This window comes from Lepisma saccharinum, chromosome 5 (genome assembly GCF_977018435.1).
Source record: "Lepisma saccharinum chromosome 5, izLepSacc3.1, whole genome shotgun sequence".
Lineage (NCBI taxonomy): Eukaryota > Metazoa > Arthropoda > Insecta > Zygentoma > Lepismatidae > Lepisma > Lepisma saccharinum.
The window spans coordinates 69,448,033-69,462,660 of NC_139233.1; the positions used below are offsets into that span (position 1 = coordinate 69,448,033).

Consider the following 14,628-nt stretch of genomic DNA (forward strand, 5'->3'; position numbering starts at 1 on the left):
TAGGATTTATATTCATCTAACTTTCAAGAAACTAAATATTATAGAATTCCTTTCCTTGTCCTGAAAAAATCACGGTGAAATATTTCCTGCTGCCTGAACAGTTTATATAGCAGAAAATAACCTGCAATGTCATAATAGATTCTCCAGATGAATTCTTTCAATGTACAAAATTATGTTACCAAAAGTAACCATCTGCGCTTCATTCAGTTATACACACCAATGAATCGTATCGCAAAAGAAAAAAAAAAATCACGTCATGATAAAAATCACGCATTGTGTATTTAGATATTAGTTTCCATTTCAAGCTTCCACCAGTCTCAAACTTACAGGACGATACGAAACAAGGAACTGAGAGGTTTCGATTTCTACAGTAAAGCACGGGTCTTTCTTGTCGCACAACAATTTTGCTACCTTGTGCATACATAGCTAGCCTGTCTAACCTAACAACATAGACATTTGGCCTAAAATTAAAAAGCTTTCTCCCGTGACGTCAGAACATAAGGTTGCTCAAGTCTTGTGCGATAAGTGAGACCTGTAAAGAACGGATTAATTGACACAGATTCAATGAAAAACAGGGTTGCCAAACAAAAAAATTATCACAGACTATAAAATATCTACCACCAAAATGTGTTTTAAACACTTGTAAAAAAACATGTTTAAAACACATTGTTTTAAACGTTTTAAACATTTGTAAAAAAAACAAAGCCGTGTGTTTTAAACGTTTAAAACAAAGTGTTTTAAACACTTTTGTTTTAAACATGCCAACCCTGGGATAAAAGGAACGGTATTAGATATGAGGAACCTTGTGTTTTTATTATGGTGTATTAAAGAGAAGTATGTAAATTTTTCACGAAACGAAACCGAAGGTAGCCTGTGCGTTACTTCCGAGATGCGGTCGTTGTCTAAAGGAAAGGAACTACAATACTTAACCTAGTTAATGATTCTTTTACACTTTGTTTAATATAGTAGACGTTATCTTACTACTTGTGGTGCAAAGTATGCCTTTGTAGATAATTTTCCCGACAACGGACACTGTCTTTCGTTCTAACTTCGGGTACTACCGCGCAGTATTTGTAACGAGTGACAATGGAGTACGAAGGTTAGTAAAGAAATCGTGAAACAACTAGAGTATTTTTTTCACACCTTGTAATTGTAATACCTAATTCACATTCACACAATCTGACAGATCATAATCCCATTTAATGATTGACAAGAAGTTTTTGAAGCGACTTATTTTCTGTCGTATGGTAGCTATTTACGCGAAGCCACTGATATTTGCGTTCGAATCGAAGATATTCCGCTGACATGTATTCTGTTTTACTTTAATTTATTCTATAGAATTTATATATACCCATTGGCAGGCCCGTACCGACCCCCCCCCCTACCCCCTGGAGCCATGAAAATTTTATTAATTATGTAGTATCGTCCGAACACCCCTCACTCGTTTATTTCGTTAATTTTAGCATTGATACTTACCTATTCTGCATTGCGGAAGATTCTTTAAGGTGAAGTTATGCCTTTTTCCTTAAAATAGTGTCAACTTTTCGTATAACGAGTCATTATTTATCCTCCTTGTTTCGATTGTGTAACAGACAATATGGCGTGCACTCGTCAAGGATCGTCGTGCTTGTGTTTTGTCGATTAGCAGTGTTTCAAACCTTAATGACCGAAAATTACGTACTATTACGATTTTTTTACATGTTTCTTCCATGATTACCTCCAGGAATCATGCACGATAAGGTTAGGTTAGGTTAGGCAAACAGTTAAAAAATAATTAAGGAGGGTTTATGACATAAACAACCAAAATTACGTAATATTACGATTTTTTAAAAATGTTTCCATGATTCTTGCATGATTACCTCCACGAACCATGCACAATAAGGTTAGGTTAGGCAAACACAGTTAATAAAAATTAAAAAGGGTTTATGACATAAACAGCCACTACGTGTCAAACAGATGGTTTTCGATTTCAGGAAACAAAAAGCGTGTTTGGAAACACTGACACGGGGTTACGTCATCGAACGCAGGCAAATAGCAAGGAAATGGCAGCAATCGCCTCTACGTGTTGGAAATATTTCTCAGGAAAGAATCCTGTTCAGAAAGCTTAAACGATCAATAAAAACACCTTCACGAACTTCCACAACGTCAGAGAAAAAGATTAAAGTAAGTAGTTTCTTCTGCAAAAATGAAGAAATCCGTTCGGGCAATACTACATATTTACAAAAATTACGTTGATGGTTTTGTAAATATCTGATATCGCTCGAACGGATTTCTTCAAATTTACAGGAGAAACTACTTACTGAAATCAGTTTCTGTAGCCTTCTCAAAGTTCTTCGAGGTATTTTCTTTCGCTGAAACTGAAAACTTCACCATAGAATGCTGCAGAACAAGAAATAATCACTTTTTATGTAAGGAACTTGTATTTTCTGTAAGGCGACAACATTATGCCATTGTTTCCATTATGTACCTGCAGATGGCGTGACCATCCAAAGTCACCCAGTCTCACCAGTGTTTCCAAATGTGTCTTTTTTTACGAGAATTTTTTTCTTACCTAACCTAACTTAACCTTGCCGGAAATGGTCCGTGGGGCTATCGTGAAAGATTTTTGGGGCTATCCGTCAATGGTTTGTGATGACATAATGAACACGAAAGTAGGTATTTTTTGGTGAAGAAAGTTGAAACACTGCATACCCACTCCAAATCGACAAAACACAAGCACAACGTGCAATGATCCATGACGAGTGCACGCCATATTGTCTGTTACCCAAGCGGAACAAGGAAGACAAATAATGACTCGTAATATGAAAAGTTGACATTATTTTATGGAAAAAAGCATAACTTCACCTTAAAGAATCTTCCGCAATGAGAAGTAAGGTAAGTATCAATGCTAAAATGAACGAAATAAACGAGTGAGAGGTGTTCGGGCGATATTGCATAATTACCTTTTTCAAATTTTGCATGAATTTCGATTTTGTGCTTGCACAAATTAATAGGTTGTTTCTGGACAGGGGCAGGCTCTAGAAGTCTGCAGTCTGCAATATTGGGCTATTTTATTTCTATAACCATTGATGCAAGGCATCAGCGTGAAGTATTCCACTGTCCACAAATAATTGTTTATTTACGTTCAACCAATTCACTACGTGTTAATTGAACTACAAAATAAACTTGTCGCGACATACCCAAAAAGAATGCGTTGTCCATAGAATGACAAGATTTGTTTTACTTCTATTTCCACCATTTCACACATGGAAAAATCTGCTGTAGAGAGACATGCACTTTCCTATGCAAATAAGACAAAAAAAACTATTTTTAGCCTTTGCTTTTGTCAGTAAAAAATAATGTCAGTTTTCACCATGGCTGTCATTTGTTTTTCTTCCGGTAGTCCCTTTTTCCCTTTTTTGATAACTTAGATTATGTCGGATGGTCTTAAGTTGGTTATAGGCCCAGGCTATCGACATGTTTGAAGAAAAAAAATACTCTCTCTTTCAAAGACCACTGGGATTTCTTTCTCCCCTGTTGTTTGTATTGTCTACGGTAGACTATGTAAACTATAAGCCAATGTAATTTTCGTGTAGATTACGCGTAGGTAATGCATGTAGGCGTAAACTTATAGTCTACGGTACATCGCTGCACGGAGTACAATTTTACAAGCACTTAAACAGAGGGCTCAATATTTTTGTCATGGATAGTAGTACTGGAAATGAATATGGGAGCAATTTTAAAGTTACAAGAAACTGATTTGCATGTTTTAAACGGATCTTTTTTTTTTTTTGTTTGTTTCTGGAGATGAAGGAAAGTTTGTAAATAGTAAGGCAATTAAACGTAACAGTCCTGACCTACTCAAAACATATAAATAGTAACAATGAAAGTACGTAGGGGCTTAAGTATAATGCTAAGAGTATCAAACCTGACTCTCTTGACCTACTCGTGTAAGCATATAGAAGTGGTACGAAAAATCGTTCTGCCAAAAAAATACTGGTACAGTAAACAGTCAGAAAACCTATTTAGTGTGTGCTTATGGATAAAATTTTATGTATAAAATTTATTGTAACATGCTTCCTAGAATTGGGTGACAAGTGAAAATCCTGTGTGTTTGTACACTAAGTAACTATAACTTCTTAGACCCAAAGGTTTATGGCTGCAGCAACAGAAGCGTTCCATCTGTTTCTCTTCTAGGCAAGAATCAAATGTCATAGGTTCAAATCCCACCCTCTCCTGATTCTTTTTTCTCATTATTTACTGAGTAGGAAGTATTAAATCACTGTAAATATTTTCGTGATGCATACCTAGAGGAATTGTTCTGCTAATCTTCATAATTTTTCAGTGATTGGCAGGATTTTAAGCAAGACCTTTCATTTCATTCAGGTGTCAAAAGTTATGTTAACACACATTAATAATTTATGTCATATATACCAGGTGTATAAGCTTAAATCTGCTGTTTGCTCATAGATGGCGTTAGTGAGCATATGAAGCTACCATGGGCGCGCCATACCTGGTGTTTGTATGAGTTGGACATCTGCCAACACGAATCAGTGCACATCGTCAGCACATGCAGACAACAACAGACTGTGTTCCTGTGGTAAGCATGTCTAGTTTTGTGCCAGAAAAAGAGCATATGCGGAAAGCTCTGCTTTTCTGTTTCCATTTGAAGAAATCGGCTGCCGAATCACATCGAATGCTTGTCGAGGCCTATGGTGACAGTGCTGTATCGGAAACAACGTGCAGGGATTGGTTTCGTCGGTTCAAAGATGGCAATTTTGACCTGAGCGACAAGAAGCGTGAAAATCGGCCCAGGAAGATTGAGGACCATCAATTGCAGGCTCTTTTGGACAAGGACAATACCCAAATGCAAAAGATGCTTGCCGAGCAATTGGGTGTTACTCAAGCAGCCATTTCCATGCGTCTACGTGCCATGGGAAAGGTTCAAAAGATCGGAAAATGGGTGCCGCATGAATTGACCGAACGGAAGCTGGAGAGATGCCAAAACACATGCGAAATCTTGCTTGCCAGACAAAAAAGAAAGTCTTTCCTGCATCGAATTGTGACTGGCGATGAAAAGTGGATATATTTCGAGAATCCTAAATGCAGAAATTGTGGGTTGATCCCGGCCAACCATCAACATCTTCCTCGAGACCAAATCGCTTCAGCCGGAAGACGATGCTGTGTGTTTGGTGGGATCAACAGGGTATTGTCTACTTTGAGCTGTTGAAACCTGGTGAAACTGTCACTGCCCACCGCTACCACCAACAACTGATCAAATTGCACCATGCTCTGTGTGACAAAAGGCTGGATTATCAACAAAGACATGACAAGCTGATTTTCCTCCACGACAACGCCCCATCGCACACGTCAAGACTGGTCCAAAACTACTTGGAGACACGGAACTGGGAGGTGCTACCCCATCCCGCCTATTCACCAGACCTGGCCCTTCCGACTACCATCTGTTATCGTCGATGGGTCACGCCCTCGCTGAGCAGCACTTCGATTCGTATGCAGACGCCCGAAAATGGCTTGATGAGTGGTTTGCCTCGAAAGAGAAGGACTTTTTTTGGCGTGTTATCCACAAATTGCCCGAGAGGTGGGCAAAATGTGTAGCTCACGAGGGCAAGTACTTTGAATAAATTTCTTGTTGCTTTCTATGAACAAACCATGTGTTTTTCTGACTACAAAACAGCAGATTTAAGCTTATACACCTGGTATATATATCTTCTTAAACAGGGCATTTTAATCAAGAGGTTCCGGGTTCAATACCGGAATAAAAAAAATAAAAAATATATCTTGAACTGTTCCAGAGATGGAGCATTTTAATATTTTGCTGAAAATTGCACATGCGAAATGACACCTGAGGCTCCATCTTTGACAGCCTGTGTCTGGGGCCAGGAAGTTTTTTGGACAAAACAAAAAAAATAGGGGTTTCTTACTTTGTCCTGAATTTTAACATATGTTTAATTCAATAACATCTGAGACTATGAAGGTAAGATTTTGTCTGCCTGCCTGAATTGATATGGACTATGCCTTATGCTCTTCACTGCGGACCTAAATATACGTCGAATTTTCCATGATAGAACCACAAATTTTATGCTATATTCAACTTTTGAAACTACTCACCTCGAAATTTCCATAACATGTTTCTACCCATCCAATGTCTTTTGTAAATGCTGGAAGTAAATTTCATAAATATCAACGGAAATTTCCCAGAAATGTAGGTAAGCATTCTCGTCCAAGGCCATTTACTTCCCGAGAAAAAATCTGCAAATATGGAGATTTGAACCCCCTACCTTCCATTCCTCAAGCGAACACTATCCCCCTACACCACACCGCTGACTTTACTGTAGGCCCTCCGAGGGATGAAGACATACATATTTGTGTAGTGTGAAGTGGAAAGTGTTAAGATGGGGGGGGGGGGGTTGATAGAGCCTTGGCGATTGCTGGGGAATGCTTGTTATATTAAACATTATGGCCATTGAATAAATTGAGTAAATTTTTCTTGCTGAGGGATAGTATCATTCCCTATCTTCACTTTATAATGCAGAAAGAATCAGATTCATATTTGGAAAATGACTTGAAGATAAATGTCATTTTTCCACAACAAACATGTTTTTTTTATATAGTTTGAAGTTCGTTAACATGCACTTGTAAGATTTTCCATTGTTTTAATTTCACACACACGTTATATGTCAGAAGTTGAATATCCCTTTCCTCTTTCTCGATCTCTTTCTACAGTTTTTGGAAACAAATCCTTGGCATCAGAGTTCTGGTTCAACTGCCTCCTTTTCGCTTTCCATATCCTACTTAAAACAGACAAGGAAAATTTTCATGACTAAATGTTTACTTGTTCAAATCATTGCATTTAGACACTATTTACAAAGTGTGACAAATGTTCATTATTCTTCCCTCACAGCATTTCTCGATTTTTGCCGAATATCTTTCCACTTAAAAAATTACCATGAGGAAATTGAAGACATGATATCATGCCTCTATGAAAGAAGTTTAGGGCTTTATTAAAAAATCATGGATATTCTCAGGATTTGTTCCATTTGTTGGATGGGAAGCAAGATCCTTTTTTTTTATTTCAAGAGGGGACAAACGAGGCACATTTTTCCCTGTAATTGTGTTGTTCTCTCAAAGAACACTCCTTCAGTCCCTGCAATGCTTTATAATATCATAAATTACTGTGACAAATGAAATTATATGTCTGTAATAAATAGTTTTAGGTTGACATTAATTTTCCAGGCAGGTGTGGCCCCTTTTTGCCTTCCGGACGTCCATGCCTGCAATTAAAAAAACAACTAATCACAATGGTCCTACAATTATTAAAGGGAAATGGCAACCAATGGCATGTGCATAGTATGGCAACCAAAGGCATGTGCGTAGTATGGCAACCAATGGCATGAACGTAGTACTAGAAATCAAACCTGAGACCCTTTCATTGAAACACAACAGATCTTTTTTTTCCTTTCTTTAAATTTGGAGTTGGTTGACCAGCACATGCTTTATATCTAATTATCTTTCAACAGACGAGAAAGTTTGTTTACGTTAATTGGATGCATTTTAGCGGTTATTTCTTACTTGCACAGACAGCAACACCTACACTAGGCTACACTGCATCAAATGATGTAACATAGTCCATCCTTCGCTTCACTCACAGCGTCAATACAATCTTTGTTAATACTTTGCAACAACTATCCGAGCAATTCAAAAACTAACAAAGAAACAAACTTCAGACATTGACACCGACAGGGTTAGTCACGTCTTCCTTTCTTGTCTAAGATCGCACCATTCTTTTACTTTCACATACCCGAAGTGTTTCCACCTTTACAGAAAAAGTCTGAATGCATGCACGAGTTATTTTAGTAATGTGCATCTTTTATTTTAATTCATCGTATGTAATTCCAGCTTTCATTCATTTGTACTCATCCTTCTCTGCCACAATTTTGCATTTATGCCAAGATGTTCGGCACAAAAAATATTCAACAGAGAAGATTGAATATGTAATGAATGTGCTTCAATGGAAGGGGAACCAGCTGGATCTCACTTGCAGCGAGAACGGTGCATTCTGCTGTGAAAGAACGAAGCACATGTCCGTTTCTTTGAGATATAGATTCAGCAGTATCGTCTTCCATGTATTTTGCCCATATAGCCTCCCCGAGCTTCTACCTGCCACCCGAACCTTCACTATGGCAGGAGTTGTCCTGTGGGGGTTCAGCTGAGGGTCTGCACCAGGGCAGCCGACTCGAGGTTTCTCTTTCACAGCAAAAGAATTTGTCGTATTACGGACACAAATTCATGACTTACTGTGTAGAAATTTTAGTGAAAAATTGTCAAAAGGTAAAAGACATTGTTTATTGTTCATTCTCGAGGTAAATGCCATACATTACTGGGGGTTCACTGATCCTGTGCACTATAGGGCCAACTGCACCTGATTCTAATGTTCTTCTGGTATCTATTATTAGTTTCCTTATTACATTTTCCAGAAATAGATTGAACAAGAGCGGTGTCAAGCCATATACTTGTTTGAGACCTTGTCTAACTGAAAAGCTTTCTTCCTTATTTTCTGCGACGTTTCGTTCTGGTTTCCCAGAACTTTCTCAAGCTACACTAAGATATACATACAAAACCACAACCTCACATGGGTAGTCTAGTCACTCTAGACTTCTAAGGAATGAATGTGTGTCCTTATTTCCTCCAAGGTAAACTGGTTTTTGCACATTGCAGGTATTATAGATAGCTCAATGGTCTGTATCCCCACTTCTGGTTCTTCTGACTCTTGGTTTCATTTTGTAGGTCTGTGCTGTTCACTAATGTTCAAAATATTCACTTCATCTATTTAATTTTTGTTTTTCCTTCCTCAGTAATTTTTCCTCTTTATCTTTGCAAATGTTTGTTCTTAGAAGTGTAGAGTGACTAGCCAGTGAGGTTGTGTTTTTGTATGTATATCTTAGCGTAGCTTGAGAACGTTCTGGGAAACCAGATAAAATAATAACCACTTAAAATAACTGTTAGATTAATTTGCATCTATAAAAAGTGGTTATTCGAACCTTTAAGAAAAACATCCTTATTTGCTTGTATTTTTGGTGTTCTTGCATGGTCATTTCTACTAATCGATTTGGTATTCTGTATGTTCACAATATGTTTCCAATTTTAGTTCTATCAATGGAGTCATACAAGGTCTGTGAATTAAGTTCATAAACTTATCCTAGAAAATATGCTACATACCTTATTGCTGAATAGTGCTGTGATCACCTTCAGAGTACTCCCCTTGGGAAGCTATACACTGATGCCAGCACCTACTCCACCCTTTGAAGCAATTTCGGAACACTGTTTCTGGAATGGCCTTCAGAAATGTCGTCGTATTAACCTTCATGTTCTCAATGTCATCAAAATGTCTTCCTTTCAAAACTTGTTTGATCTTCGGGTAAAGAAAGAAGTCATTGCGGGCAAGGTCAGGTGAGTATTTGACACACACAAAAGCACAAACAACAATGCACGCCACTCGGCACAAATCTGCCACACGACAACGTGAACACTGCTGTGAGACGCTGAGATACCAAGGTTACAAAATCTTAGAGAGCTGCTTGTATAGTGCTGCCCTCAGCACTAAATGGTGGCGAGTTCGCGAACTTAATTGTCAGACCTCGTATGCTTGTTTTGAATCGACAAGAACTTGTGTTATTTCTATGTTCCCTTCCCAACACTTCTCCAGTATCTGTCTGACTGTATGTATTTGGTCTGTTGTAGACCTGCCTTTTCTGAAGTTTGCTTGGTACTCTCGTAATGCTTCTTCTGCATATGATTGTAGTCTTTCTCTAAGTATGCTTTTCAATATCTTGTATGCTACACACAGCAACGATATTCCCTTGTAATTCTCACACATTTGTTTATCCCCTTTCTTGAATATATGGCAAGTTATACTTTCTTTCAAGTCATCCAGTATATGTTTTAAACTCCAGACTTTACATAGGAATAGGTGTAGAGATTCTAACAACTTCTGCCCTCCATATTTTCATATTTCTGCTAGTATCCTGTCTTTCCCTGGTGCTTTGTTATTTTTAAAATAGCTTTTTCAATTTCTGCTAGTGTGGGTGGCTCTTCTGACTCTTCTTAACTCCTTGGTTTCATTTCTCGGTCCTCATTTTTTAGGTCTGTGTTGTTCACTAACTGTTCAAAATATTTCTTCATCTATTTAATATTTGTTTCTCCTTCCTCAGTAATTTTTCCTCTTTATCTTTGCAAATGTTTGTTCTTGGTTAAAATCCCATCCTTATATTCTTTATTTCCTTGTATGCCATATATGCATTTCTTTGTTTAAAGTCTTGATTCACTTTATTTATTTTCTCTCTTACATGTTTTCCGCATGCTGGAACCAATTTTATGTTACTTAAAACATCAAAATAGGTCTATTAAAACAAAATTCAACGTAATTCTCGAGAGAGTACAGTGGGTCAAATCTCCTAATTTCCACCTTCTAGATACTCCTATATGATTGATTGTTTGCGAGCATCAATTTGTTTATGGTCATCTTGGATGTTAGGATGTGAAGGGATATTACATTCGTAAATGCTTTAGCCAGCCCCCATGGCGGAGTGGTTAGCACATCACGCTACACGCCAGGGGTTCCGGCCTGAGCATAGATGTTTGTGTGTCCATTTATCAATTTCATCACATCATCACTCATCCCCATCTTCGCAATTTAGTCCAAAGTGGCACAAAAAGCGAAGTAAAATAAAGCAAATCAATCAATTGTAAATGCTTTAGTTGTTAGGTTAGGCAGGTCAGGTGTTTGGCTCTTAGTATTAAAATAACATCCATAAATGCTTCCATCACATAATATCTGGTCTCAAGCATGAAATCCTCTTCGAGCCTTGGGAGCGAATTAAGAATACAGAGAATGTCTCCAATTTCGTTAATTTTTGTTATTCTAACTAAATTTGTCCTTCTAATCATGAATCTGTTGTTAAAATGTGGGGGTCACGTGTGGAAAAAGGGAAAATAGCTGATATAAGTAGAATATACAGGGTGTATCAAAAAGAATCATCGGATTTCAAAAGTCTATATTTAGGAAACCAATGAACATAGAACCTTGCAGTAAATTGTAAACTGCTTGTGAGAATATAAAGTTTTACTTACATAATTTTTACAAATGCTCAATATACCAACCTCTGGATGCACGGCATACATCCACACGATAGTCAAATTCATCCCCCATACTTGAGCGAACATGTCTCGTGTTGCTGCAATCTCTGCTGCTGTTATGTGGTTTCAAAGATCGTCCACAGTTCTTGGAAGGGGGCACATACACGGAGTCTTTCACAAACCCCCACAAGAAATCGGAGACTGTGAGATCTGGCGATATCGCTTGGCAATGGTGTCATGTCAAATCGGTAGACCCCCTACAGCCGATCCATTGTTGAGGAAGCTCATTGTTAAGAAGATGCCAGTGGGTTGGTGCTCAAAGTAAAACTTATTATAAGTAAAACTTTATATGCCAACATGTATTTTACAATTTACAGCAAGCTCCTATGTTTATTGGTTTTCTAAATATTGCCTTTTGAAATCGGATGATTCTTTTAGATACACGCTGTATATATATATTTTACATCTGTTTCGCATTGTTTTAGGAACAAAATTTTAACTAAGCTTGCCTAACCTAACCTTACCGGAAATGGTTCATAGGGCTATCCTTGAATGGTTTGTGGGGCTACCTGTGCATGGTTTGTGGCAACATATATATACATAAGTGTACAATTTTTTCACGTGACCCCCACATTTTAACAACAGATTCGTGATTAGAAGGCCAACTTTAGTTAGTATACCAAAATTTAACGAAATTGGTGTCATTCTCTGTATTCTTAATTCTTACCGAGCCTTGCATGAAAATGTGTCGGAATTGCATATCTTGTGTTGACAGTGAACCAAGAGTGGCTGCTTTCTGCAAAGCATGGTTTCTCACATTAGCTTAATGAAGCTTTTAACTGTGCTAATAATATTCTTCAAGCTTCGAACTTCCTGCAATAATCACATTCAATATTCTAAAGTACTTTGTAATACTTCTATATAACTTGCAAATAATCACTAAACATTCAGAACCATTACAAATGAAAATTGTAAAGCAAATGCAGGAAAAATTCCTGCATATCCATTAGACTTCAATCATGCTTATAAAGATAATAAGTAATAAATTTCTTACTTGCAAAAATTTCATCCAAATTCTGACTTTTTTCTGCATTTTTCAGTAGTTTCTTTTTCTCTTTATTTGATAGTTGGCAGTATTCAACTTTTGACTGCCAGGTGCCAAACTCCTAATTACGCTTGTTTTGCATCATATAAACTTACTACACCTATATTATGCTCATTTCCGGTTTTAGTTTAGATTTTCTTAGTATTTCCACAGTTTCTCAAAAACAAGACTGTCAGTGCAGGCCCGTACCGAGGATTTTCTATGGGGGAGGAGGGACAAGCCCAAAACTGTGGAGATGTGGATATACAGGGTGAGTCACCTAAAATTACCACCAGAAATATTTCATGAACAACAATAAAAAAAACTGCTTTCGCAGATATAAAGGTTTGAGAGGGGCTCATGAAATTAGCGGACACAATACGTTCAACTACGCAAGAAAATATGGTTTTCAACACAAACTTAGTTTTTTTAAAATTGAAACCCCATTTTATTTTTAGCTCATTTGAAAGTACAGAAAAATTAATTGAGAATGGCGTTTGTTACATTGTAATACGTCAAATAGTTCTCAAATAATTGCAACGTGAAGTTGATGCTTGAAACAAACATTCTCACAAGTTGATTCGTGGTGTCGTAACAAACATATCCCTCTTTTGATGCCAGTCGGGTATTGTAACAAACATGTTACTCTTCTGCATACTATACATTGTGCTTAGGAAAGTTATGTTCCAACAACTGTGGGTTACAATAAAATGTGTAGTTTATACATGAGTAATCTTTGACAAATTATCTAAAAGGTTCTGATACATCTTTCTGAGTTAACAAATATTTTTTAATTAAAAAGTATAAATTTTAAATATTTTGCCATCAGTTACATACATAAATGTTAGTACATTAACATCTTTCTAATTTTTAATTGGCATTCATTCAGTTACGTCATAATTTTTAGTACGTCGGAACAATCAACTTTTCTCGTTTTGTCATGACATTTCTTTAAGTTTTCAACTATTAAACTTTGCACCTCATACATTTTTCTTTCTTTGAAATTGATTTGTGAAATTTATGAAATAAAGCAAGGGCGTAACAAAGTACACTGATTAACTAGATGTTTGTGATAGTGTACTTACATCAGAACTGTTGCTGAGAAAATAGTATTTGCAAACTCTGAAAAGGCCGAGATGATACTTATCTATGGCGAGTGTAGGAAAAATGCAGCACAAGCGTGCAGGCTGTATGCACGATGCTATTTACGCTCGGCTCTGCCGACAGGCATAGTGGGAATGTGCATTCACGGTCAACTTCACATTACAATTACGTGAGAACCACTTGACGTATTACAATGTAACAAACGCCATTCTTAATGAATTTTTTCCATACTTTCAAATAAGCTAAAAATGAAATGGGGTTTCCATTTAAAGAAATGCAAGTTTGTGTTGAAAACCATACTTCCTTACGTAGTTGAACGTTTTGTGTCCACTAATTTCATGAGCCCCTCCCATACCTATATATCTGTGAAAGCAGTTTTTCAGTATTTATTGTTGTTCACAAAATATTTTTGTGCTAATTTTAGGTGACTCACCCCATTATATATATATATATATATATATATATATATATATATATGTCATTTATTAAATATTTTATTAATATCATTAAAATTTGTTACATTTATAAACTAGCAAATTAATTCCTTTAACTACTGGTTCAAAATGTCAAGAAATTGGAAGATACATGAAGTGTTTTTAATTTTTAATAATGATAATAAAATTCATACTTTTATTGTGTTATTCTTCTATAATGGTGTAAATCTGTTAATGGTTTCTCGAAAGGAAATATTTCCTTATCAGAGCTGAATCTAGAGATTTCAGCGCCCAGGATGAGAATAAATTTTTGTGCCCCCTGCACCAAATTTGCACCCCCCTGCATAGATGTATCTGGCATACTGAGACATTGAAGAAATATTATGTACATACTCTTTTCCGTTCCATCCGGCGAAACTTAGTTTTCAAGAAATGTTGCTAATAAAAGGACAGTCGCTTATGCATCCCCCACCATCTTCATTCATATTCAATTGCAAATTAAAGATCTGGTACTATAAACAATGTTTTAAGTAACTAATTAGAGGGGGCAAAAAATAAGAGACTTTAAGGAGACATTAGTTTCATATTAAATTAACATTTAAGTACTATGTTTTATTTACATATTTATACAATGAGGTGAGAAATGGAAAAATAATAGGTCACTCTAATTTCTGGGTTCCAAGGATAGTTGATTTCAGTTTCCTTATGTATTGGGCTCCGCTCCTTACTAGTCCAATTTGATATAATTATAAAATCTTACCTATGACTACAGAAATACATTTTAACGCCATGCTGTTACCAGAAAAGAAATGGAAAAAATAAAACATTTTCTCATCAAAACTGCAGTTCTAAAAAAGTCAGGACAGGGATTAA

At 36.7% G+C, this 14,628-nt stretch overlaps 1 protein-coding gene across 1 annotated transcript in view; it reads left to right on the top strand.

Moving 5' to 3' along the window:
* The first annotated feature begins 867 nt into the window (after positions 1–867).
* The window catches only part of LOC145987866 (uncharacterized), a 61,348-nt gene continuing 47,587 nt past the window's right edge, over positions 868–14,628 (top strand). The window contains exon 1 of the mRNA XM_083122630.1: positions 868–1,099. Within this exon, the coding sequence (XP_082978756.1) occupies positions 1,087–1,099 (13 nt within the window). The 5' untranslated portion in view covers positions 868–1,086. The remainder of the gene's footprint in view (positions 1,100–14,628) is intronic.